The sequence below is a fragment of the Camelus bactrianus genome, chromosome 28 (assembly GCF_048773025.1).
Source record: "Camelus bactrianus isolate YW-2024 breed Bactrian camel chromosome 28, ASM4877302v1, whole genome shotgun sequence".
Lineage (NCBI taxonomy): Eukaryota > Metazoa > Chordata > Mammalia > Artiodactyla > Camelidae > Camelus > Camelus bactrianus.
Window position 1 is genome coordinate 13,681,436 of NC_133566.1, and position 26,205 is coordinate 13,707,640.

A 26,205-nucleotide genomic window follows, 5' to 3' on the forward strand; every position below is an offset into this window, starting at 1 on the left:
GCATCTCCAGGGAAGGAGGGGATGTCCGTCCCCCAGACAGGGAGACCCTGCAGGAATGGTCTAGGTGAGAACTCGGAAGTAGCATCAAGCTTGGATTTGAAAGAAGCATAGGAAGCGACTCTGCCTCCAAGAAGTGGTCTTAAGGCAGGAAGGGCGACTCCTCACTTTGGAAGTTTAATAATGTCAGGCTGACTTACTAGCCTTGTGTCTTAGGTCACTTTTCTCTTACTGGATTTCTCTTCTCATGCATTTTAGTTTTGTTGGTCTTATGATGGGAGCCAATACAGCAAAATGCCCAGAGGCTTGGGTTTTCTTTGTGGCTGACTGTGCACAGAGATGGCCGGTCACCACGTGCAGGGGGCCCCCGCAGCTCTGCCTCAAGGGGTCCTGGGAGGAGGAGCCTCTGACTGGGAGGGGGGCCCAGAGAGTTCCTGGGGGATGTTTTCCCCACGCACACATCCCCACCTCTAAACCCCAGCACAGCCTGTTCAGCTGGAATCTCAGCAGCGGGAAATGGCAGAAACCTGTCCTGGAAGGGAAGATGATCGAGATGCAGGGGAACGGGAGGAAGGCAGCCTTGCCACCTATTTGATGAAACTGCGACAAGGTACTGTCGACGGAAAATTACCAGTCGATCTAAGAAAGGGAAAGTTTTTTTCTAGCCAAATTGAGGATTATACCAGGAACAGCCTCTCAGAAAGCTCGGAGAACTGTTCCGCCCGTTAGAAGTCAAAGCACGGTTTTGAAAGTTTTGAGGCTTTTTGATACTGAGGTCTGGATGTAATGTTGACAGTTTCCACAATCAGATCTGCAGGTACAGAGCGGTGGGTCGTCGTGACTCCTCACAAGACCAAGAAGGAATGTTATCTTTTAAGGAGCTGTCTTGTTAATGCTAGAAGGATGTTGCTCCTTACAGTGGAGCAGGTGTTCCTGCTGGTGAGGGGGGGATGGTTGGTGGATGCCTAATGCAGGTACATGATGCACAGTGTGGGGGAGAGAGGAGGCCAAAGGGCAGAGAAGTTTTTTTATATTTAAATTTTTCTTGTATTGCTATAAAATGTGTATTCTATTTCACTGTACATTTTCCAAGCCCCTTGGACATGCCAAGCCCTGCATCAGGGTTGTGGGGTTCCAGGGGTTGGGGGGACAGAAGTGGCAGGTGCACAGGAAGGATTCGGGAATGATATCTTTGCTTCTTCACCTCCCAGCCAGTCTCCCTGTCAATTTAACAGCAGTTACCTCGCAACAGTCTAAAACAAGGCTCGGACAGTAGCGTCACATCCGTTCTCTGTGTTGTCCTCAAAGCCTGAGTCGCTTACTTACCTGCTAAGTCTTAATGGGCCTTTGCTCAAGGCCCTTTTCAGTCTTATTTCCTATTGTCTGGAATCTGTAAACTCTCAATTTTTGTAACACTGCAGGGCCCAAACTTCTGGACTTTCTTTTCATTTGTGCTTGCCAATTTCAACAAGCCCCCCCCCCCGCGCCGCCCCGTCTCTCCTTGGAAAATATAGAGAGGAATGGTCGAAGCACAGTAGCATTATGCCTCATTCCCTTTACTTTCCTCAGGGGTCTTTGTTTTCCTTTTGTCACCCACATTATTACAGGTGAGTCAAGGGGGATAAATTAGATCTTCATCCTCCTGCAGGTCCTTGGCGGCCTGCTGAGATTGCCAACCGAGTATCGGGTTAAATAAACCTAGCTCCTGCTCACCCTGCCAGGAAGCCCCAGGCCAGTTATCTATTACAGGAAAGAATTATTTAAACGGCTCTGTCTCCTCATATTTCCTGCTCTCCATTGCCCCCACTCCTCACTCCCTTAGTCCCACCTAAGACCCCATGACCCTCAAAGGGAGGAACTGTTTGCATTGATTACCGAAGCTCCTGAGCCCGAACACACGCTCAGGGAATGCTGGCTTGATTAGGTGCTGTCATTCTGAGTGTGGCGTTCTTTACAAGGACGCTCACTGACCCCCTCGGCCCCCCGTGGACTGCACGCCGGGCACCACCGCAGCAACATCGGACCTCCCTCCTCCGCAGCTGCCAGCATCACTGGGGAGTAAGTGATGAACTCAGCTGCCTCTACCCCACCCCAGCCCACCCCAGAGACTCTTGAGCAGCTTTTCTACATCCTGCCCTCCCCATCCCATAACTTGAGGACAGGGATGGTAAAAGAGGAATGTCTCCACACACAAGAAAGCTTCCTGTTTCTAAATTTCTTCTTCTGGGCTGTTTGCTGCCTTTTTCCTTAGGAAAGTGCCCTCTGCACAAAGAATATTAATGTGCACTTTCTTTCATCTCTTCAAATAATCAAATAACTTGAGTGTAAGATCTGTGTCCGAGCCTCCTGTACATGATAGCAAAACTCATCTGTGAGCATCTGGCGGTTCAACTGCTGTCAGGTGACACTGCTTTGGAAATAAGGACATGATCGTCTCCTCTCGAGCCGGGTGGGTTGGCTCTGCTCCACCTTAGGGTCTAGAGGCCCCGATGAGCTCCTGCAGGGGCTTCAGGAAGTGCGGTAGACACACCTCTGAGGTGGACTGGAAGAGCTGGGCATGAGCAGGGCAGAAGTAAGGAAGTAGGATCTCCTGTCCCAACCGGTTTTCAAGGCTGCCTCAGGTGGTGCTGTGTGGCTGGTGAGGATACCCCTTAAAAACCATTGCTTTTAAGATCTAAACTGTGACAATCTGGACGCCAAGGGAAAGAGTATTCCTTTTGCCTTCCTCCTACATGCCCGATACAAGAGAGGTTTGAAGCATCTGGCCCACAGACCCTGTGGTTCTGTATCAGTACAGGGGTTCCATTTTCTAAATTCATAACTATGACCCATCTCCCTGCAAGAATAAGTAGAGTCAAACCTCAGTAACAGGCCAGAATCGGTGACGTTGAGTACGAAGTCAACGTAAGCCAAGAATTCCCCTTTTCTTGCTGTTCCAGCCAAGCTTCACGTGTCTCTGAGGCTCAGCCCCTGACTTCTTGTTGTGCAGACACTGACCTGGGCTCGGGACCCTGCATTTCTCAGAACCGCAGGCCTGAAGATTTACTCTTAGCCCCCCTTCCTGGGTGACAGATGGAAATGCTGAATCAGCATTAGCCACCTCTCCTGGGCCCTGACCCTCCACTCAAGGCCTTGCTGCCTTCTCGGGAGCTTTGTAGCACCGGCCACACTCTTGCTACTCCCTCCCCTTGGGGCAGAAACCTGTCTGATGTACCCTGGACAATGGTGTTCTTTTGCTTCCCAAGTTTGGCATGACTGATTTAAACTTGCATGGCCAAAAGAAATCCCTGAAGTCAATAAGCCAACTCAATAACCATGAAGTTCAATTGTCAAAATAACATTTATTTTTTTAAGGGTAAAATCTTTTTGGAGCCAGAGGTGATTTTTTTTTTAAATTTGGGAGTTTTTGCTTTTTAGCTTAATTGAGATTTAATTTACAAGTCATCAGTTTTACCCGTTTTAATTTTACAGCTTGATTTTTAGCAAATGTATGTGGTTGTGCAACTACTACCCTGTGTTACGCTGTCTAGTTCTAGAACATGTCTGCCACCTAAGAAAGTCCCCACATGCCCATCCGAGGTCAATTCGTGTACCCACCTTCAACCCCAGGTAAACACGTCTCCCTTCTGTCTCTGTAGTTCTGCCTTTACCAGAAATTTCATATAAATGGACTCATACAACACATCAACTCTTTTTTTTAATAGACTTTATTCTTTTAGTGCAGTTTCAGGTTCACAACAGAATTGAGCAGAAAATACAGAGTTCACACATAGCCCTCCCCACCCACACATATATACTCCCCTACCCTCAGCATCCCTCATCAGTGTGGTAAGATCGATGAACCAACATGGACACATTATTATCAACCAACGTCCATAGTTTACATTAGGGTTCACTCTTGATGTTGTACATTCTATGGGTTTTGACAAATGCATAATGACATGTAGCTACCACTATAGTGTCATGCAGAATAATTTCATTGCCCTAAAAATCCCTTGCATCACATCAACTGTTGAGTATGGTTTCTCTCCCTCAGAGCAGTCTTTTGGGTTCATCCAAATTGTCACATGTATCAATGTTCAGTTCCTTTTTACTGCAGAGTGATATTCCAGCCTATGGAAATACCACATTTTTTTTAATGTGTTCACTGTTTCATGGATATTTGGATTTTTTAGTGTTTAGCTCTTATAAATAATGCTGATAGAAATGTTTGCGTATTGTATACGTACATGTTTTCATTTCTTTTGGGTAGATACCAAAACATAGAATTGCTGAGTCATAGATATTTTTTAATGAAAAGAAAAAAAACAATGTTACAACTTCAGGGAAGTTTCTAAAAGGCAAAAAACAAACTAGAACCAACCTCCATGTTACATAGAGAATATAAAGAGTCGGCCATCAGCCAGTTACACAGTGAAACTGTTTGGGAACTAGAAGAATGGTAATGAAAAAGCAGTGATGTATCCTCTAGTCTTCAGTTGGTTAGATATTAGAGAATTATGATCAAAAGCTGTGAACTTCTGGGCCAGGGACCACCTGTAGAAAGGTATGGTCACCCTGCCCAGGCTAGGAGGGCTGGGAAACCCCAGGACCTCAGGGTTTTTTTCTGGAAAGAAAGAAAGAGTTGACAATCTGTTTCCTTCTCCCCCAGAATATCTGCGTGAAACCTCGTGATTAATTTTAATTTGCTTCCTGATGTTTCACAATTTCGGCATTCCCATCAGTGGTCTCTCTCACTGATCTTAAAAATAGCCAAATATGAAAACACATACAATTTTGGATAAACCATAAGTGGTTTCTGAGGAGGGAAGTACGGAGGACCTCTGACCTTCACTTCCAAGCATAAGAAGATGAACAGGATGACAGAAGTGAGAATACCCGATTTGCAGTTGGGGACGTCAAAGGTGCACAAGTCAATGTGGTCCTTGGGCCACCCTTGCTCACAAGCTCTCCGGTGGTAGCAGTTTCGCCTACTACACCGTCTTCCTCCAGGGGGCGCTGTCTCCCGCTCTAGCGCCCGCTAAACCCAGGTTCCTTCCTTGTGGTCAGGGAAGCTCCCTAAGGTGTTCTTAGAAGCTATAAAGAGGGTAGTACCAAACACTACTCTTCTGAAAATTCAGCCCAGGACATACATGGTCAGATTTTCTCTGCCGAAGAGCAGGTGGAGAAAAGGAAATCAAAGCCTACAGAGAGATTGCCAAACATCTCTGAGCCTTAGAAATGGAAATTTTGTGTATTTTATTAAACCATAAACTCGAAAAACAAATGGAAGTCTTCCCTTCCAGAAGGTAATTCTTAGTAAAAGACTGGAACCCCTTGCTTTGGTCTTCGTATGATGTCACCCAATCTTACTCGCGCTGGAACTTGCAAATCCAGCTAACTCTCTACGGAAGAAGGCAACTGTCTATCACTGAGGGCTCAGCCTGAACACACTCCTCAGGGCTTTGGTGGGAGTTTCAGAAAAAGAAATCTTCCCCATTCCCACCCAGAACTGCACGTTCATCAGCATTGACTGATCCCAGGTGTGCAGCAATCATGAGCAGTTTTCCTGTTCCATAACTGCTCTGACTTGCAGGTAAATTAATTATCCTTTCTGTAGAAAGTTTCTTCTGCTTAATATTCAGCAAACATAGTAAACCCAAGACATGCAGAAAAAGCTTTGGGAGTGACAGAGACCTGTGTACGTGCATGTGTGTCTATCAGTACACACATACTGTTAAAAAACAAACGTTTTAAACAAGTAAAATTTAAAGATCTCACTGGCTTTATTAAGTGATTCGTGAATGGGGCAACATCCCATCTAGAAGGTAGAGAGGGGCTCTGAGGAGCTGTACAGAATGGAAGGCTTTTATGGCAGAAGGAGGAAAGCAGTGGGTTATTTCAGGCTTAGGTAACCTACCTATGGGGGACAGAAGGATGCTACTTGGAGTCCCTCACTGGTGCTGACCAGAAATTCCAGATTGACTGATGATGACATTCCTGGGGCAGGCTGTAACTGCAATTAGGTTAGGGGTTAAGTCTTGGTTTGCTGATGTGGACTTAACACAAGGGACTCCATTTTGGGCCTTTTTTTTTTTTTTTAAACAATATTCATATCCATTTATCTATATCTATGTGTAATTTAGGTTGATTTCAGTAAGCCTACAACTTCCATTCTTGGCAAACAGATAAAAAAAATATGCTTTATTTCCAGGTGACTCCCTGGGATTCTCCTTCATTAAAAGCTTTGTGCTCTGTACATTGATTTGTTTTTGGCTTCCCCTATCATCATGTACGCACTTTGCTGACAACCTTGAACCTCTATTGCCTGAGATCATCGTCCTGTGCAGGGAAGCCACAGCATCCTGCTGATTCTGCCTTCCAAGTATTAGCGGAAGATGGCACTAAAAATGTAGGTGGGAACCCACATGTGAATGCAGTCACCTGGGGAGGCTTTGATGGAGACAGTCCTTTACTGCACAAGCAAAGAGCAGGGAAGGCGTATCCTGAGGTTGCCCGAGAAATGGGTACCAGGCCCAGAAAGAGCCGTGAACACAGACAACACAGAATGAGTTGGGTCGTTTTATGTTGAATTTCTTTTTCGGCTACTTGCTTGTCTTTTCACCAGAAGGTTCTGGACCATGGAAAACAAAAGCTAGATGATACAAGAAACCAAGTTCTATGTTTGAGGACGGCTTTGTGAAGGAGATTTCCCAGGACATTGTGAAAGGCTTTGCTGAGAGGAATTTCCATTGCAACGCTGTACACACTCAGGTTCAGGGAGTGCCAAGGGGAAGAGAGGCCGCAGAGCTACAGCTTTTGTCTGATCAGCAGCCTCATTATCTCTCAGCCAATAACTCCATTAACACTAATGATGGCTTGTTTCCGCGGCTGGCAGCAAGTTCCGAGCTTGTAAAATGACTGATGGTCATTTTCTACAGAAATTCACACCGCCTGCTCACTCTGCGTCTATGTCACAGGCGGGTGGAATGTTTTCCATCGTTTATTTTTTGTACTCTGAATCCTGTACAGTCTGCTGATTTTTAAAAACTGTCTGCCAAGGATCAGTATGGAAGCACAGGCATCAGTGATGGTTCCCACGGTGACCGGCTTTCACATCAGCAGCCTATAGGAATTCCTCATCCATCGTTTAGCTTTAATGCTCACGGAGTCCTCCTCATTTGAGCATCAACATGTTTTCTCAACATAATGGTGGTGTTAAGTATAATTGTGAAAATAAGGAACAAACATACTCAGTGCCCATAAGAGGCTAGCATCAGTCTATCAAGTAGCTTCCAGATCCAAAATCTCTCATTTTGGTTCTTGACATATGATTAATTACTTCACCCCTGTATGCTCCTTAGTTTTTTTTCAGTAGGAATAATAATAATACCAGCTACCCAGCTGGGGTATTATGCTATAAAACCTAATGGTATGTCCTCAAATCTTTGAGTCCAGGAGGTGATATAGACTAAAAAATGTTCTTAAATTCGAGAAGATCTTAGATGCTTTAGTAAATAATAAAGCTATAGAATTTAATAACAGAAGTAGAATATTTTGGCTTTATCTTTCACTCTTAGTTTGGTAAATAAACACCATCAGACTTCCCAAAATAGCTTGACTCAGCGCCCCCGTCAGGAACAGAAGGATGCACTGAATAGATCATAGTCATCATGCTGGTCCTTGTTACCATCGAATAACAACCACTCTGGGGTGCTCAATATATGACACACAGAGCTCATAATCTAGTGATAGGAACTCTCTCCAAAGTCAAACTAATTGGTAAAAATGTAAATTTAAGCAAACATACTTTTGGAGAAGTTGAACCTTATATAGGAATTAACCTCAGGATGGGCTTCTCATTCAGCTGAGGATCTTGATGGGTTGGATGTGCAAGGACTGCTTCCACAGGAGGGACCAAGGGCACTTAATGCTCCATATGAGTGAGAAGGAGACCTTAAGGGAGCAAGGTGAACCCAGCAGAGAGCGGGGTTACTGAGGACAAGCAGTGACAGTATTAGTCATATCACTCTTGTTTCAATAATATGCTATAACCATCTATTTTATCTACCCGAGAAAGTTGGCTCACTATTTCAGTGCCAGAACGTACAGTGCATACCTAAAAGCACCAGAGGTCTGTGGTGGAATAAAGTTGAGATGGTTAATTTTCTCCTTGTCTATTGTGGCTATTTTTGAGTTTATCCTACTTGGAATTCATTGAGCTTGCCAGGTATTTAGGTTAATGTTTTTCATCATATTGGGGAAGTTCTCAGACTTTATTTCTTCAAATATTTTTTCTGCTCCTTCTGCTCTCTCATCTCCTTTTGTTGTTTCCGCTACATGTGTACACTCGGTGTCCCATTGTTCTCTGAGATGCTTTTCATTTTTCTTTATTCTTTCTTTTCTTTGTTGTTTGGATTGTATAATCTCTATTGAGTGATCTCCAAGATAACGAAATCTTTCTCCTGCCGGTTCAGATCTACTGTTTACACCCTCTAGTGAATGTTTCATTTCATGCATTGTACTTTTCAACTCCAGGATTTCCATTTTTTTAAGTATGTATAATTTCTATCTCTTCTTTGATATCCTATACTTCCTGTAGTGTTGTCATTATACCATACTTTATTTCTTTAATTATGGCATTAAACATGCTTATAATGGCTACTCTGAAATCTTGGTCTGTTAAATCCATCATCTAGTCACTTTTATAGCCAATTCCTGTTGTCTCCTATTTGTTTTTTTCTGACATATGGGTTATACTGTCCTGTTTCTTTGAATGTATCACCAGATTTTGTTGGAATCTGGTCATTTTATACCATATATTATAACAACTCTGGGCACTGGTCAGTCCTGTCCCTTGGGGGTTATTATTGTTATTTGCTTGGTTATTTGTCTGATGACTGGCTGGATTGTTTTTGTGAAGTCCATGTTTATCCCCCAAGCCCACTTCAAGTGAGAAGCCTCTGACGTTCCTCAGACAGCACTGCCTCGGGTGTGCCTGTAGGGATAACTGGCTCCCTACAGGTGACTGGCTCCTTTGACTGTCTGTTTCCTTGACTACATGCAGCTGTTAAATTCCACTAATTGTTGGTTTATTGCTCTGTTATTTTCAATAGCGCCTGGGACATAAATTGCTTTACGGACTAATCCAATCAACTTTGGTCTGCTTTGAAAGGATAGTTTCCTACGCCAGTGTTTAGGATTTGTTATGACCCCAAGAGAGTTCCTTCCAGCTCTCTCTTTCCCTGTTTCCTTCAGGCATATAGCTGGCCTGCAATGGAGGCTTTATCTCCAGTGAATCAATCAGTCTCCTCCCAATTGCATTTCACCACAACTTGCACCATTTTTGAGAAAGCCCTTAGACTTGAACATCTCCACACTCTATTGCAAATGAACTCAGTTCTTTTCTGGACGTATCTATATAGAACTTGCTTATCCCCTCAGGCAAAATCTCTGAACCACTGTTTTGGTGCTGGGAGGTGGGGACAATGGCATTCTTCTCTCTAAGTGATATCCTTGCTTTAGGAGCTGAGCTCTCTGTGTGCTCTCTGATGCACACAAATCTCTGTGAATTTGTGTGCATCAGTTCCAGGCCTCCTTAGCTTGCCTCTCTCATCATGGACTCCCTGCCACACAAGCCACAGCAAAGGCAATTGATGCCCCAGTATTCTCCGTATTGCTTTGCACAGGGAAGAGCCTCCAACCCTTGATGTGGGCTGGAAGGAATAAGGGGGTCCCCACCTCTCTACTGCAGTAGCCTGGAACTTGGCCTCAGCAACAGGTAGCTACAGGCAGAATGAGAAATCTGATGCACTGCCCCACCGGGAAAGAGAGCCTTCTGACTAGGAGCTGGGGGAGGGAGGAAGAAACTGCTCTGAGGTCTTTGCTGTACCAGTCTGGGGTGGAGTTTCCATCTAAATAAGCTGAGGGGAGGGAGAGAGGGTGAAGGCATTGATTCAAATACCACAGACGCTTGCAGTTCCTTCTGGGTTTTATTACGTTTAGAAAATTGTTTCTTTATTTGCTGCCTGTCCATCAGGCCATTTCCAGACACATTAAATAGTTGTTGTTTTCCATGTTTTTCATTAGTTTTGCTGGGAAGCAGGATCTTGAAACCCCTCATGCTGTCATGCTGAAAGCAGAACAAACTCCTGACTGAGTTTTGAATTTTGCACCTGCCTTGTAATCCTGGAATAAAATCCCATTTAGTGTTGGTATATTATCGGATAAAATAAATCCTTAATCACAGACTCATACTTACACATACACTTCACTAGATTTGATTTGCTAATATTTAAATTAGGTTTTTTTTTTGTATTATGTTCATCAAAGAGATTGAACTTAATTTTTCTTTTTTTGTGAAGTCTTGCCAGATTCCAGCGTAGAGATCCTGCTGGCTTTATAAATAGTTGAAAGGCATCCTCTCCTGTTATATTTTCTAAAAGAAGTTGCACAATATTGGTGTTGTTTATACCGTGAGTGTTTGGAAGATTGCTTGGTAAAGTCATCTGGGCTTGGGGTTTTCTTCCTGGGGAGGTTTTCATATGTGGTTTTTATTTCTGTGATGGAAATAGGAATCTTCATATTTTTCTGTTTTCTCTTGTGTCATTTTTGGTTAAGTTGTATTTTTTTTCAAAGAATTTTTCCATTTCATTCAAGTTGCTTAGTTTATTGGCATAAAATTGTTTATAGTATCCTCTTTCTCATTCTTTGTATTTTTTTTTTAAGTGGAGGTACTTGGGGGCTGAACCCAGGACCTCGTGCATGCTAAGCATGCACCCTCCCACTGAGCTATTACCCTCCCTCTATACTATCCTCTTATATTCTTATCTTTGGCTTAGGAATTTATAGTGATGCCCCTGATAGTAATTTTATTCCTCTTGATAGTAATTTAGATTCTCTTTTTTTTTTTTTTTTGATTGATCTTGCTGTAGGAGTTTATCAATTTTATTATTCTTTACAGAGAAACAAGTTTTGGCTTTGTTGATTTTTCTGTATTGTATGAATACGTTCTATTTCATTGACTTCTCTCTGTTTTTTGTTTTTTTCCTAGTTTCTTGAGAAGACATCTTACATCACTGATCTCCCAGCCTTTCTACTCTTGTAATGTAGTTGGCCTTTAAACAACGTGAGGGTTAATCCATGTATAACTTGTAGTCGGTCCCCCATATTCCTCTGCATCCACAGACTCAACCAACCACTGGCTATGCAGTACTGTGTTGTTTACTACTGAAAAAATCTGCATATAAGTGGACCCCTACAGTTCAAACCTGCACTGTTCAAGGGTTAACTGTATATGAATTGAAGGCTGTACATTGTGTGCCCATCAACACAGATTTATAGTTTTTTTGCTTTATGCAGTTATTTTTAATTCACATAGGAGAAAAAAGTTACAACCAAATAATACACTTACATTGTTTTTATATTTAGCTACATATTACCTTTCCCAATGCTCTTTATTTATTCATGTGGATCTGAGTTATTGTCTAGTGTCCTTTCATTTCACTCTGAAGGACTTTATTATTTATTGTAGGGCAGGTTTGATACCAACAAAATCTCTTAGTTTTTATGCATCTAAGAATGTCAGTTTCTCCTCTGATTTTTGAAGGACGTGGATACAGAATTCTTAGTTGAAAGTCTATTTTTTAGCACTTTAAACATATCATACCACTGTTTTCTAGTCTTCATGGTTTCTTATGAGAAATCAGCTGTTAATCCTATTGGGGATTCACTCATATGTGATTTTATTTCCCCTAGTTTCTTGAGATAAGAATTTAGATAACTGATTTGAAATCTTTACTTTTTCCTAAGGTAAGCATTTAGTACTTTCCTTTCAGCCTTGCTTTCATTGCATCCCACATGTTTTAATATGTATTTTAATTTATAACCAGCTCTCTGTATGTATTTTACATTTTCAGTTCTATGTATGTATTTGAAATTTTCTTTGCGATTTCTTCTTTGACCTATAAATCATTTAGAATTGTATTGTTTGATTCCCACATGTTTAGGAATTTGGGGATTGTCTTTCTGTTACTGATTTGTGGTTGATTCCATTATGATCAGAGAACACACTCTGTATGATTGCATTTATTTTAAATCTGTCAAAGTGTTTTTTATTATTCAGGTTATGGTCTATTTTATGAATATTCATGGTTGTTTAAAAAATGTGCATTCTGCTATTGCTGGGTGGAGTGTTCTATATATATGTGTGTGTGTATATATATACATACATCAATTATACTTGTTCAATATTTGTATTTGATATGGTTGAGTTTAAATCTGCCACCTTACTATTTGTTTTCTATTTGTTTCATCTGTTTTTTGTTCCCCTTCTCTTTTCTTCATTCTTTTGGATTAATAGACTTTATTTTTGTAAAATAATTTCATTTATCTCCTTTGTTGGGTTTTTAGCTATGAATATTTGTGTTATCCAGGTGGTTGCTTTAGGGTTTGGAGTTCATATCTTTAGCTTGTTAGACTATTCCTTCAAGTGATTACACCATTCACATGTGGTGTTAGATCCTTAGGTAGTGACCTTCCTGTTTCTCCTTTGCTGGACTTTGTGCTATTTTGGTCACACATTTTGTTTCCCCAGGTTGTAAACCTTGTAATACACTGATATTTTTGCTTTAAACACTTCTTGCTCTCAGCAGGCATAGCTCAGACAAGCTTCTCCTTTCTGTTCTCTTGCTAGAAATTTGTCTAAAATAGGGACAAATAGGATCTGAGATCATAAGTTTTCATGATCTTTAGTGTAGTCTGTTGCAGCAGTTTCAACTACTCAGAAGCTCCCCCTACCCCAACCCAGCTTCCTGGCTGTTGGATATTTGTTAGATAAGCGTCTTTCAAATAACAGACGAATTGTTACTATGTAAGAGAGGAGGTGAAAACAGAAAGAGTGATTAAAAAGAAAATTTCAAACCATTCAGTAAGGAAGAACAGATCAAAACCCAGTTTTACAACTGTTGTCAGTCAAAATAGAAAGCTAAGGAGAAAAACCATTCATGGAAAGGGTGGGTGGTGGTAGGTGGAGGTGGCGGGTGGAGGGGGTCATAAGGGATTTACTCTGCATTTTTCTTTACTGTGGGACTTTTGTCTCCTTTTCCCTTCTACAAACTCATCTAAAATTTTCTCACCTCACTTAATGAGGCATTTCCCTCTTTCCAAAGCCAGATTTGATGTATGTATTTTATATTTTCTTTAGCCAGTTTTAAATGTATAAAAACTTCACAAATTTAGAATAAAGACGTTTCAACTTGAAATAGTGAACAGTACGGGTCTGGAATACTGTAATGCATTTTATTACTTTCAAATACATAGAATAAAACAGATGATTCAACACTAGGGCGAGAAGTGCAGGCTCTGAATAATGAGGAATTCTAAATACCGGTTAATGAGTGCAGAAGGAACACTGAGTCCCTCCTTATACAACAATGTAGCTTTTAACTCCCTCCTTCCAGCAACCTCTCTCTGTAGCACTGCCAGTTTCAGAAATTCTATTTCTGCTTCCCAATGGAGGACACATTAGGACTACCCATTTCTCAAACCTCTCTTCCTTCCCAGTACCTGGTTTGGTATTTCCGCACATTCTCTGTTAAAATTAGAGCTCTGTCTAAATTAGAGCCCCCAAAAGAACTCTAAAATTTAGAGTTCTGTTAAGAGAAGCTTGCTGACGATGAGGTCTGAAGAGCTTCCTGGTCATTTAAGACAATAACCTAAATCAAAGCTAGGGATACAGTGATGTGCTGGGTAACGAACTTTCCGTCAGTGGGCACCCCCATCTTCAATTAAAAAATACTTGACACATCACTCTGTAGGTTTAAGGCGTACAGCATGATGGTTTGATTTACATTAATTGTGAAATGCCTACAGTAGATTCAGCAAACATCCATCTTTTCATCTAGATACAATAAAAAGGAAGGAAAGAAGAAAGGAAAAGCCAATTTTCTGTTTGAGATGAGAACGCGCAGGATTTGCTCTCTGAACACCTTCCTCGGATGTGATACAACGGTGTGAGCTAGAGGCACCACGTTGCACATTACACCCTTGGTACTTATTAATCGGTTCTCTTTTTAACCACAGCACAGGTGGTCTCGGCGAGGCCTCTGGGGCCAGGCTGGCCGCGCGGTGAGGGGAACGGGCGGCGGGACCGGCCAGGACACCTGTTCCCGGCGCGGCGGCGGCGACGGCGGCGGCGGGCGGGGACGCGGTGCGGCCCAAGGAGCGGGGAGAACGCGCGGGCGGAGGGCGCGTGGAGACGAGCGCGCACGCAGACGCGCGCGGAGCCGCCCGGGGCGAGGCGGGAGCGGGGTCGTCACGTCCCGGCGCGCGGCCGGGCTACTCTCTCCAGTGGAGCGGGATAGGCGCTTCCCGCGGAGGGGGTTCGGCCGCTGGGCTTGCGGCCCCGCGGGGCCCGGCCGCCCACGCCGCGCGGGGGACGTGGCCCCACCTGACGCCCGCCCCGGGCAGTGGTCGCGCGGCTCGCAGCGCGCCACCCTCAGACGCGCGCGGCTCCCGGCGAATGCGGCGAGCATCCTTCCTCCGCCGCTCTTCCCTCCGGGCCTAGTCGCCGCGGCTCGTCAGCCATGAGCCCCGAGCCGGTCCCGCCGCCGCCCCCGCCCCCGTGTCGCGGCGGCGACTGCGGGGAGCCGTTCGCCCAGCGGGCGGAGAAGGGCGACGAGGCCTTCCGCGCGGGCGAGTACGAGACGGCGGCCGAGCTCTTCCGCTCGGCGCTGGCCGGCCTGGCGCAGCCCGACCGCGGCCTGTGCCTGCGGCTGGGGGACACGCTGGCCCGCGCGGGCCGCCTCCCCGAGGCCCTGGGCGCGTTCCGTGGCGCCGCGCGGCTCGGGGCGCTGCGGCCCGACGAGCTGGGGGAGCTGGCAGCCGGCCTGGCGCGCGCTCTGGGCCCGCACGAGCGGCGGCCGCCGGCCGGGAAGGCGGGCCGCGCCCCCGAGGAGGCGCCGAGCCGGGGGCCGTCGGCCTCGGCGCCCTCCGCGCCCCGCGACTTGCTCGGCTGCCCGCGCTGCCAGCGGCTGCTGCACAAGCCGGTGACGCTGCCGTGCGGGCTCACGGTGTGCAAGCGCTGCGCGGAGCCGGGGCGGCCGCCCGCGCGCCGGGTCAACGTGGTGCTGAGCGGCCTGCTGGAGAAGTGCTTCCCGGCCGAGTGCCGCTCGCGCAGGCTGGCCGGCCAGGCGCGGAGCCTGCAGCGCCAGCAACAGCCGGAGGCCGCGCTGCTCCGGTGCCACCAGGCCCTGGACCTGGGTAAGTCGGCGCGGGCGCTGGGCCGCCTACCTGCGCACCTGTTGAGCGGCAGGGCCGGGGGCGGGACGGCTTTGTTCGGGCTCCGGGGATCTTTCGCTTCCTGAAGATTGTAAGGCGGGGCGCTGAGGCCAGGTGCACCCGGGGGGTGTCTTTTCCAGGACCTCTGCGGCCTTGCTGAGCCGCCCTTTAAGGCCAAGGCCATCTTTCACCCCATCTCAGCTGTAGAGGAGTGGGAGGATGGCCAGGGGTTTTCACCCGTCCTGCAGCGAAATGTAGAGAGCTCACACCCTCGGGGAGCAGCGCAGACCAGAGAGCCTTGTCCTGGGGCGGGTTTCAGCTGGTGAACCCAGGAAGGATGCTCTTTCACTCTGCTGTTTGTCTGGTTCTCACCTCCTTCCTCTCTCAAGGCGATTTGATGTTGTTCTGGTGTCATTAGTTTTTTAGGTAGTTATATACCGACTGGCCAGTGTGGTTTATTTTTTAAGGTTATTATTTTTTTTTCTTCAAACTTAAGTCTGTGACCAGTACCAGTATCTCTCTTTGCCCTCCTGTTAAGAGGATGTAATTTAAAGGAAGCCCAAACTTCTGTCACGGTCATTGTGTTTGACTCCGAATGGATGTGATCTGTTAACAGTTGTTTTCGGTGGAGAACTGTGTGTGGGTAGAGGGTGATTTACTTTCTGAATTCTGTTAGCTGATTTTGAAACAGACTTAAAAAAAAATTTTTTTTTAATCGAAGTCCAGTCAGTTACAGTGTGTCAGTTTCTGGTGCACAGCACAATGTCCAGGTCCTGCATATACATACATATATTCGTTTTCACTAAAGGTTATTATAAGATATTGAATAGAGTTCCCCGTGCTGTACAGAAGAAACTTGTTTTTTTAATTTGTTTTTATATATAGTGGGTAACATTGGAAATTTCAAACTCCCGAATGTATCCCTAGCCACACTCTTTCCGGGGTAATCATGACTGTTTACTATGTCTGCAAATCTGTTTGTGTTTTGTAGATGAGTTCAAAGTGTCATTTTTTTCCTTTTAAAGATTGCGCATGTGAGTGATATCATATGGTATTTTTCTTTCTCTTTCTGTGTTCACTGAGAATGACAAAGGGAACCCTCCTACACTGCTGGTGGGAATGTAGTTTGGTGCAGCCATTATGGAAAACAGTATGGCGATTCCTCAAAAAACTAAAAATAGACTTACAATATGATCCCGCTTCTGAGTGTATATCTGGAGTGAACTCTAATTTGAAAAGATACATGCGTCCCAGGGTTCATAGCAGCACTATTAACAATAGCCAACACGTGGAAGCAACCTAAATATCCATTGACAGATGACTGAATAAAGAAATTGTGATGTATTTATACAATGGAATACTACTCAGCCATAAAGAAGAATAAAGTCATGCTATTTGCAGCAACATGGTTGGACCTAGAGATCATCATTCTAAGTGAAATGGTTTTAAATCACTAGTCAAGAAGACTTGGTTTAATCTTTTATTACTAAAAGAGTCTTCTTGTGTGCTGTGTCAATATGCATTTTATTCTAAACTAGGGTTAAGGTTTTTTTCTTTTGGAAGGCACACCTGTATCCAAATTGGGAGATTCTCTGCTGGAATAGAGCAGTTAAATTGCTTTATGTAACAAATAATTGTACCATTTTTGAAACCACCATATCCATACTGTGTATTTTTGAGTTTTCAGTTATCTTATTAATGTATATATGGTATAAAGCAGTACTGTAGAGTAGAAATATTGTCTAAGCCACATATGTAAATTTAATTTAACTCATTTTAAAAAGGTAAAAAGAAAGCAGGTGAAATTCATTTAAAATATTTTTAACCCTAAACAACCAAAATATTATTTCAGCATATCTTCAATGTAAAAAAAAAATCCGGATTGTACTTTTTAACTAAATCTTAGAAATTCATTTTGTATTTTTCATTTACTTCCACCCCAATCCAAACACAAAATTTTCTTCAAAAATACTTCCTCGGTGTTTAGATTTCATAAAATTCAGCATTGAAAAAGTAGATTCTCATATCGAAGTTGTTCCAAATTACTTAAAAGTTTCCCACTACCTGAAGAGTATTGGTGTTTAAAATTTCTGTTTGTTAAAATTCTAAAAAATGAACAACTCAGTTCCTTTGTTGCACTAGCCCCATCTCCTGTTGTCACTAGCCACCAGTGTCTAGTGGCTACTGTTTTAGACAAAACAAGTTTAAAGAACAATTTAGAACTTTAGAGAGCAATTGTTGGAAATGTGAAAGCTCACAATACCAACTGTTGGAGAAGTTGTAGAAAATGAGAACTATTTGTATGCTGCTGATGGGCCTGCAAATTATACCACTGGAACATTGTTTAGCAGTATCTGAAAATGTTAAATACCTTTGGCCAAGCACTTGCAAAGAGATGTGTGCATGTGTGCACTGAAAGAATGCACAACGGTGTACAAGAAAGTATATACATTGTTAGAGATAGCCCTGGAGTGGAACCCACATGTCCAGTTAGAACAGAATGAATGAGTTAAATATATCATGGTGTCTTTATGGAATATTGCATAGAAAGAAAATAAGCCAGCTGAAGTTATATGCTAGTGTGGGTGAATCACATACATAATGTTAAATGAAAGAAGCCAGACTCAAAAGCACTTTTAATATATGATTATATTTGTCTGTAAGTCCAGACAGGCAAAATTACTATGGCATATTAGAAGCAGGTAAGGGTGGTAGGTACCTTTGGGGAAGAAAAAGGGGAATGTTACTGTAAGTATGAGAGGGACCTCAGTGGTAGTGGTGATGTTCACTTTGGGAAGATGGGTACACAAGTGTGTTCACTTTGTGATAGTTCATTGTATTACATACTCCTACTTTGTAACTTCCCCATGCGCATATTAGACCTCAATTTAAGAGTTTTAAAAACATGGAGTATTGCAGTCAATTCATCAAGAGAACTTTAATTCAGTATTCATTTTCTGTTCAAAGATTAGAGAAGATTTCTGTTCAAAGATTAGAAAAGAAAGCCAAGTTTCCCTAGTTTAAAAATTTATTGAAAAATGTATATCAATAAAAACATCTGTTTTATCATGAAAAAAATTTTAAAATCCTATTAAAAAATTTAACTTCATAATAAATTAGACCCAAAGAGAGGTTCTGTTACAGTAAAAGGGTCACATGTATTTGGAATCAGAGATGCTTGTGTTTAAATCTAGGATGACATGTATTATATGACCCTAGCCAAATAAGGTAATCATTAATGCTATTCCCCAAATATTTCTCTCTCTATACCCTCTCCAGACAAGGTAGGATTGCATTCCTGGCCTGCTTGTGGTTGGGTGGAGCCATGTGACTAATTTTGGCCATTAAATTGTGAGTGGAATTCAAAATAACTGTGTGTTAAAGAAAATAGAGATACATGTATGAAAAGATAACTCAGTAGATAACTGTCTACTAAAAAGAACCAAATGGGGTGGGGGGATATAGCTCAGTGGTAGAGTGCATGCCTAGTATGCATGAGGTCCTGGATTCAATCCCCAGTACCTCCAATAAATAAATAAATAAACAAACAAATAAACAAACCTAATTACCTCCCCCCCCCCAAAAAAGAGCCAAATGGGTAGTGTAGACCTGGAAAATGTAGTATTGGAAGTTGAGAATTAATTGGATGGTTTGGAAACCAGGCTGGACACGTCGGAAGTCAGGATGAGAACAGTCAAGAATAGATCAATAGAACATACCTAAACGGAATCACAGAGGGGAAGAAAAGAATAAACAAAATAGTGCATAAGAGATACTGGGGACACAGACAGAAGTTCCAGAGTCGATGAGATTTGAGCCCCAGGAGAGGAGAGAAGGAGAAGTGGCAAATGAAATATTTGAAAAAAGATGGCTGAAATTTTCCAGATCTGATGAGAAACCTTAACTCACTGACCCAAGAAGCTCAGTAAGCCCAACAGGATAAACAAATGCATTTACACAACAAACAAAACATATCTAAGTATTTTATACTCCAGTTACTGAAAATCAAAATAAAGAGAAATTTAAAAGCAGTTAGAGAAGGCAGGACGTATTTACTTCAGAGGAGCCCTAAAAAGACTAATAGCTGACATTTCCTCCAAAGGCACCAAAATAAGACTTTTCAACAAAATTATTAAAACTAGAAGATAATGGAATAATATCTTGGAAGTGCTGAAAGAAAATCGACCTGGAATTCTTTACCCAGAAATAAATATCTATCAGAAATTAAGAGAAAAATCAAGATGCTTTAATCCAAATAAATAAATATGAGGGAGTTTAAGCATGGAACTGAAGGAAGGAATAAAGACCACTAGGCAGAATAAATACATGAAGAAATGTAGGAGAATTTTGATGATTGCAAACTGCAGTATTAATGGTTTATGGTATTTACAACATGTAAAAATAAAACATGGCAGGAGCACAAAGCTAAGATGTGTAAATAAAGTTAAATTGTTGTATTACTTGTGCATTACTTGGTTGTGGCATAAATACTGATATAATGTATATGGATAGATAAGACCAGTGTCATATAGCAGGACCTCGTTGTTTATCTATTTTATATATAGTAGTGTGTATCTCCTAATCCCCAACTCCTAATTTATCCCTCCCATCTTTTCCCTTTGGTAATCATAAGTTTGTTTTTGATGTCTGTGAGTCTTTTTCTATTTTGTAAATAAGTTCATTTGTGTGTCTATATATATATATATTTTTTTAGATTCCACGCATCAGTGGTGTCATGTGATCTTTGTCTTTCTTTCTTTGACTGACTTCACGTAGCCTGATAATCTCTAGGTCCATCCATAGTGCTATACATGGCATTACTTCGTTCTTTTTCATGACTGAGTAGTATTCCATTGTATAAATATACCACAACTTCTTTATCCAGTCATCTGATTAAACTTTGAGGTTGCTTCCATGTCTTGGCTGTTGTAAATGGTGCTGCTGTGAACACTGGAGTGCATGAATCTTTTTGAATTATAGTTTTCTCAGGATATATGCCCAGGAGTGGGATTGCTGGATCATATGGTAACTTTATTTTTAGTCAAACTTTCAAGGAAGATTAATTTCTGTCTTATTTTAGATTGTAAAAAAAAAAAAAGGGGGGAAGATTTCCATCTCATTTTATAGGGTTAGTATGATCTTGATACGACAATCAGGTAAAGCTTGCACAGGAAAAAATTATAGGCTAGTCTTACGTATGTACATAGATGTCAAAACCTTCATTAAATTTCTTAGTTCTTTGGAATCCAGCAGTGTAATAAGAGTTAAAGGTCTAGAAGGAAGGCTTATCCAAGGAATGTAAGGATAATTCAACATTAGACACATCTTTCAATGTGATTTACTGTAACAGGGAGGAGATACTCTACAAGTAATCGCTTAGATAACTGAGAGAGCATTCTATAAAATTCAACACCCACTTGTTACAATGCCCTCACAGAAGACTAGGAAAAAGAGGTGACCTACCTAACTTGACAAATACTCTCTTCTAGAAAATTATAGCAAACATACTTCATGTTAAAACATTGGACACATTTTTTAAAAATTGAAGTATAAAAGGGGAATGTCCACCATCACCACTGTTGTTGCAATATCAGAGTAGAAGGAAACACAATACAAATACTCGGACGCAGGAGTCAGCACTGATTGTTTGCATGTGATACGGTTGTTCAGATGATTCTCGAGAATCAGCTTCAGCAGGGTGAGAACCAGATGGGAAATCTCCATTCTCACACAGAGTTCAGTGGGTGTGTTTCCCAAGCTCAAACTAGAATTGCAGTGACTTTTTTTCTTTTCAGAGATTTCCAAAAATCTCCAAAGAAGATTTCTCTATTTCAAGATGCATCAATTGACTTTGATGACGGGGAGCACTAACTTTGAACCTGAATTGAGGAAAATGTTATCTTCTCCAAAAGAATTCCACTTTTCTAATTAGTAGACCTATATTACAAGAAAGTACTAAGTTATTATAAATTGAATAACTTTGCCAATGAAAAAGTTGTGAAAATTTGCTTCCTCTCGTTAACATAAGTACCTGCATGATATTCTTGAGTTTACTTCTTGCCCAGCGGAGCCTAAAACACTTAATATCTGGGGTTTTTTTTTACAGAAAAAAAAAAAAGTTGTTGATCTCTGCTCTAGCCAGTCAGTGTCTTTTTTAAAAATTCAGCATTTTTTTGTTTGGCTCTCCATTCTTGCTGTTCCTTTCTCCTCCTCCCCCTTTTTTCCTGTCATACTACCTCTCTATTACACATTTGTAGCAATAATACATTTATAAGCAGTGCCTGCTCACCATGCCTTGATGTAATATCTTTTTGCATGAGTTCTTTTATATACATTTGCTCAGTTGACTGTGTAAACTAAGAGGAGATGGAGAGTAGCGTTTGGAAAGTACCAAGCAGTTACTTCGAGAAAGAGTCAGGATGGAGGATTTGGAGCACGCTGAAGATACGTGTTAAGCAGAGAGATGAGAACACATCTTAGATGCTCAGAATATTTATTGATCAAAACATTTCAGTCCTATTTCATAGATCCTACAACGAATATGGGTTGAGTGAACCATGTCCAGCAGCATGAAAAGATAGCTGTGATGGTCCTGCTCTCATGAGCTCTGACTGTGTCATGTCTCCACGGTATCCTGCCTCGTCACTCACTTCACATACTATCGTCAGTGTGAAGTGAGAGTCAGTCTTGGTTTCTGAGTCCTCAGTAACATATGAGTAATTCTCCAGATCACTTCTGTTTTCAGGAACCTAGGGAAAAAGAAGGCTCTTTATTTCCTTCTTCTCCCACTTAAGAGAACATACTGTAGGTACAATTATGCTCATAAATCCGCATCCACACAGCTGTATGGAAAACAAATTGTGTTTTACTTTCCTGTTTTTAAGCATGAATTTCCCTGTGTACTTCCAAGGAAATGACTTTTCTTTTTAAATACATAGTTATAACATTAATATGCTTCAGCGTCTACTCAAGTTCATTATTGGAGATTATGTTGTGGCTAGTGTGTGTGTAGCAGTCTGTTTTTCTTGGTGCATTTTGAAGTCTTCTTCATCCTTTTTCTGACTTCCTGAGAGAAGCGATGTACAATACACCTATCAAATTAGTGGGCTCTATATATGATTAGAGGAGGGGTTATTTATTTTACCTTAATGTTTGTTTTCTAATTTAATATTTTTAATGACTTAAAGATCATTTTTTAAAAAATGCAGTCATTTTTATTTACTTCCATTCCTCATGTCTTTTCAGCTCCTGGTGATAATTCTTTGTTGCTGCTGCGAGCAGAGTTATATTTAACCGTGAGGAACTATGAGCAGGCTCTGCAGGACGCCAGTGCTGTTTGTCAGAATGAACCTCTCCTGCCTAAGGTATTTGTCATTGATTGGCTTTGGAAACAATAAATGTAAATTTACAGGGATTTTCTTAAGGCTAAAGTAAGAGCATTGTGATTAGGTACCAACAGACAGTGTCCATGTCCCTCCCTCCAGTTACAGGTAGTCTAAATGTAGCAGTCCACTTCATAATAAACCAGCTCAGTTTAAATGACCACGTTTCCAGCTGGATCTAGAAAAGAGACACTAATTTAGATGACTGTTCATAGATAGTTAGCCGAATAATATGCCTTATGCACTGAACAAATATATAAACAAAATAATAGAATTTTACAGGTTTGTGAATGAAGAGGAAATGTTTAAGATTATAGTTTAAATAGGAAGATCACATAACAATCGTGATTAGCAGTCAGTCTGTAATATGCGCGATGCATATGAGTGGTGTTAGTAAAAGGACAAATATTTTGTATTTTGGAGTAATTTTATTTTGAAATAATTTTAGTCTCTGTGTCTCGGTTGGAAAGGTCTAATATTTTTCTCTCTGGTGACCCAAAATAAGGTTTGCTAACCTAATAATGATCTGTTAAGTTGTCCTTGATGAAGAGTAGGAAGCCAGAGAATAGAAGTTGTAACTCATTTCATGAATCTTGGAATTTTAAACCCCTTAAGAGATTTTAAAGTTTTAAAGAAGCTGTGATGAGAGTAACACCTATAGCATTCTCTATTATCTAATAATTAAAAATATTTTTCTCTTGCTATACTACTTTTTAATCACCTTTGTTTAAGAAACACTGAAGAGATATTAACCAAGGTTAATAGACAAGATGGATGTAGCCTGCCCTCCCTTTATTTCTTCCTTCCTTCCATCCATCTTTCCTTCCTTCCTTCCATCCATCCGTCCATCTTTCCTTCCTTCCATCCATCCATCCATCTTTCCTTCCTTCCATCCATCTTTCCTTCCTTCCTTCTATCCATCTTTCCTTCCGTCCTTCCATCCATCCATCTTTCCTTCCTTCCTTCTATCTAACCATCCATCCTTTAAAATAAAATGTTTTCACATTAGACTGAGTGTCAAGCTGGCCTTGGGGATGAGCCTACGAAAGAGAAGCAGATATCTGTTGGACCACGTTTGTTGCTTATTTGCTTCTCTAAAAACATTTCCTGTTGTGTTTCTGATGCCTTTTCTCCGATCGCTTGAGCTATTCTTCTTCTGAAGTAATTTCTGTCAGGAGTCATTATGCCTGAATAGTTGCCGATTATAAGTCTAGCATTTCTGACTGACCGTAGACCTACATTGCCCTCTGAAGCTAGATTCTTCTCCACTGTATTGATCTTTGAGCTAAAATCCCAGCAGTGTATCGCTGACTTAATTCCTACAAACTTATATGGCTAATTGTAACTGTCAGGGAGGCAGAAAATGCATCTTTAGCCTTTGGAATTTTGGTTATATCTTTAGGGTTTATTGTAAATCTGTGGATCTCATTTCTTGATAAATATCTAGTGAAGAATAACTTCAGCAGAAATGCACCCTGATAAATCACTTGAAGGTAGTAATCGACAAACTGTCTGGCTGGGCACACCTATAAGAAAAGAGAGAGGAAAATAAGACATGAAAGAGGAGAAATTACAACTGATACTGCAGAAATACAAAAAACCATAAGAGAATATTATGAACAATTATATGCCAACAAATTAGACAACCTAGAAGAAATCGACGAAGTTTCTAGAAGTGTAACAGTCCACCAAAACTGAGTCAAGAAGAAATAGGGGATTTGAGAAGACCAATCACTAGAAGTGAATACGGTAAGATGGTAAAGCTTGAGGATTTATTTCCAGGTTACTGTTACAACTAAGGGGTAAGGGAAGAAGTGCTGTTGGAAGGTAACTGTAAAGGACTGAGGGGAGGATGAAGTTGGCCGACTGTAGTTGAGATGAGATGGGAGCACTTGTAGAACCAGCCTCAAGATTCCAGTGGGGCAACTATGGCAGGTGTTTTATGCAGGCAGAACTGCCCTTTCAAGAAGCCAGTCATGCTGGTATCGATTCCAAGCGTTTGATGCAAACAGAGATAAGCCGGTGCTAGCAGACGATTTGCCCATATGCAGAAATATAAATTGGCACATGATTAAGTTGGTCTTACCCAACCAGGGAACCTGTAAGACTTACAACTATTTAAATGTTATTCATTCAGTGAATAAACATTTATTGATACACTGTCAAAAATGCAAATATTGGTTACTGTTATGTGTACCTGTGTGGGAAACTTCCAGCTGAAGTGCTTTGTGTACACAAGACAATGTTATCCCCTTAGAACTGTTGACAAGCAGACAGAGCCGATTGAGAAGCTGCTGACCCTTGAGAGGGGAGAGCCTCTTCCTGGCACAGGGCCTGAAAAGGGTCCTAGTCACTTCACGTTAGGAACCTTCTACTTCTCCTTGAAGAGGACATTTCAAATTGCGTCATCTTCAGGAGACATGAAAGCTGGATCCACCCTGAAAGGGAGAATAAGAAATTAGTAAAAATTTTAAATGTTTGCCCCAAACTAAAAGAGCTCCCTAGACGAATCGCTGATCGCTTGAAGTACATCTGAAGCTTTCCTGGGAGCTGAAGGATAAAGCCGGTGAGCTGTTTGTCCAGAAAGTTTGGTGCGGACTTTGAGATGGCTGCTCGCCTAGAGAGCTGGAGGGCAAGTGATGCTGCGGACAGACAGTTAGCAAAGGTTAGGAGGTGGCTGGTGCTGGTCACCATCAGCACATTCATGGTATTTAAAAAACAGAAAAGGTCAGATAAGGACTTGAAATAGGCGTTCACATTTGCTCCTTTGTGGTCACCAGTGCCTTGGAGCAGTTTTAATACAGAGGTAAGGACAGGAAAGATTAAGAGGCAACAACTGCAGAGCATGCATTATTGTTTTCCCTACCAAGGGACTCAGTTAAAATGACAGTTTGAGGGCGGGGTTACTTTGCCTCCAAAGGAGTGAAGCAGTCATGTGAACGCTGAAGAGATGACAGTTATAAAAGCTGGAGTAAAAATAGACACCATAAAGCATCCAAAACAGACAGAAGCTGGGGGAGAGTTCAGTCTTGGAAAACTCCACATGAAAGGGGTAAGAATTGTGATTTTGTGGCTTTTTTGTCCCAAGAGTTTTGTCCATCCCCAGAGCTGAAGCTGCAGAAAACCATGGTGGGACACCCTCAGCATTCCCAGCTGAGGGTACCAGAGTTCTGAGTTCAAGGACAGTAAAGCATCTGGAAACGTAAAGAGGAGGACCGAGCAGCACAAAAACTGTTGGAATGAGACATAAATTCAGAACCCAGGTTGTCCAGATCCCTGACTCACAGCTAAATTGTGCATGTTTGTGACAGGCGCAGAAGGCACTGCAGAGGAGCTGGGGGAGACCAGAGAGAAATTGACTCTTAGAGTGATGGAGGGGAGGCAGTAGCTCAGTGGTAGAGTGCATGCTTAGCTCTGTGACAGTGACTTAGACACTATCACACGAGTGACACTAGACATAAGGTGACTGTAACAGAAGACGGTTTGGAAATAGGCCCAGACAATGCGGCAGATTAGCTTTTTGCAGTAGGGCCGAGGTAATTCAATAGGGGAAGGGTCGTCTGTTTAG

The 26,205-nt window shown here is 42.0% G+C and overlaps 1 protein-coding gene and 1 non-coding gene across 6 annotated transcripts in view; both read left to right on the plus strand.

The window, feature by feature from the left end:
• The first annotated feature begins 13,977 nt into the window (after nucleotides 1-13,977).
• The window catches only part of LONRF2 (LON peptidase N-terminal domain and ring finger 2), a 38,079-nt gene continuing 25,851 nt past the window's right edge, over nucleotides 13,978-26,205 (plus strand). For 2 of the 5 annotated variants that reach the window (XM_010959068.3, XM_074354409.1), the window contains exons 1-2: nucleotides 13,984-15,237; nucleotides 22,501-22,619. In XM_010959068.3, coding sequence (XP_010957370.2) covers nucleotides 14,562-15,237; nucleotides 22,501-22,619 — 795 coding nt within the window. In that variant the 5' untranslated portion in view covers nucleotides 13,984-14,561. Of the gene's footprint in view, nucleotides 15,238-22,500; nucleotides 22,620-26,205 lie in introns of all 5 variants that reach the window. The other 3 variants (XM_074354411.1, XM_074354410.1, XM_074354412.1) reach the window with 3 other exon arrangements.
• TRNAT-AGU (transfer RNA threonine (anticodon AGU)) lies at nucleotides 18,711-18,782 on the plus strand. Its single transcript has one exon. It is a non-coding gene; the product is annotated as a tRNA-Thr (tRNA).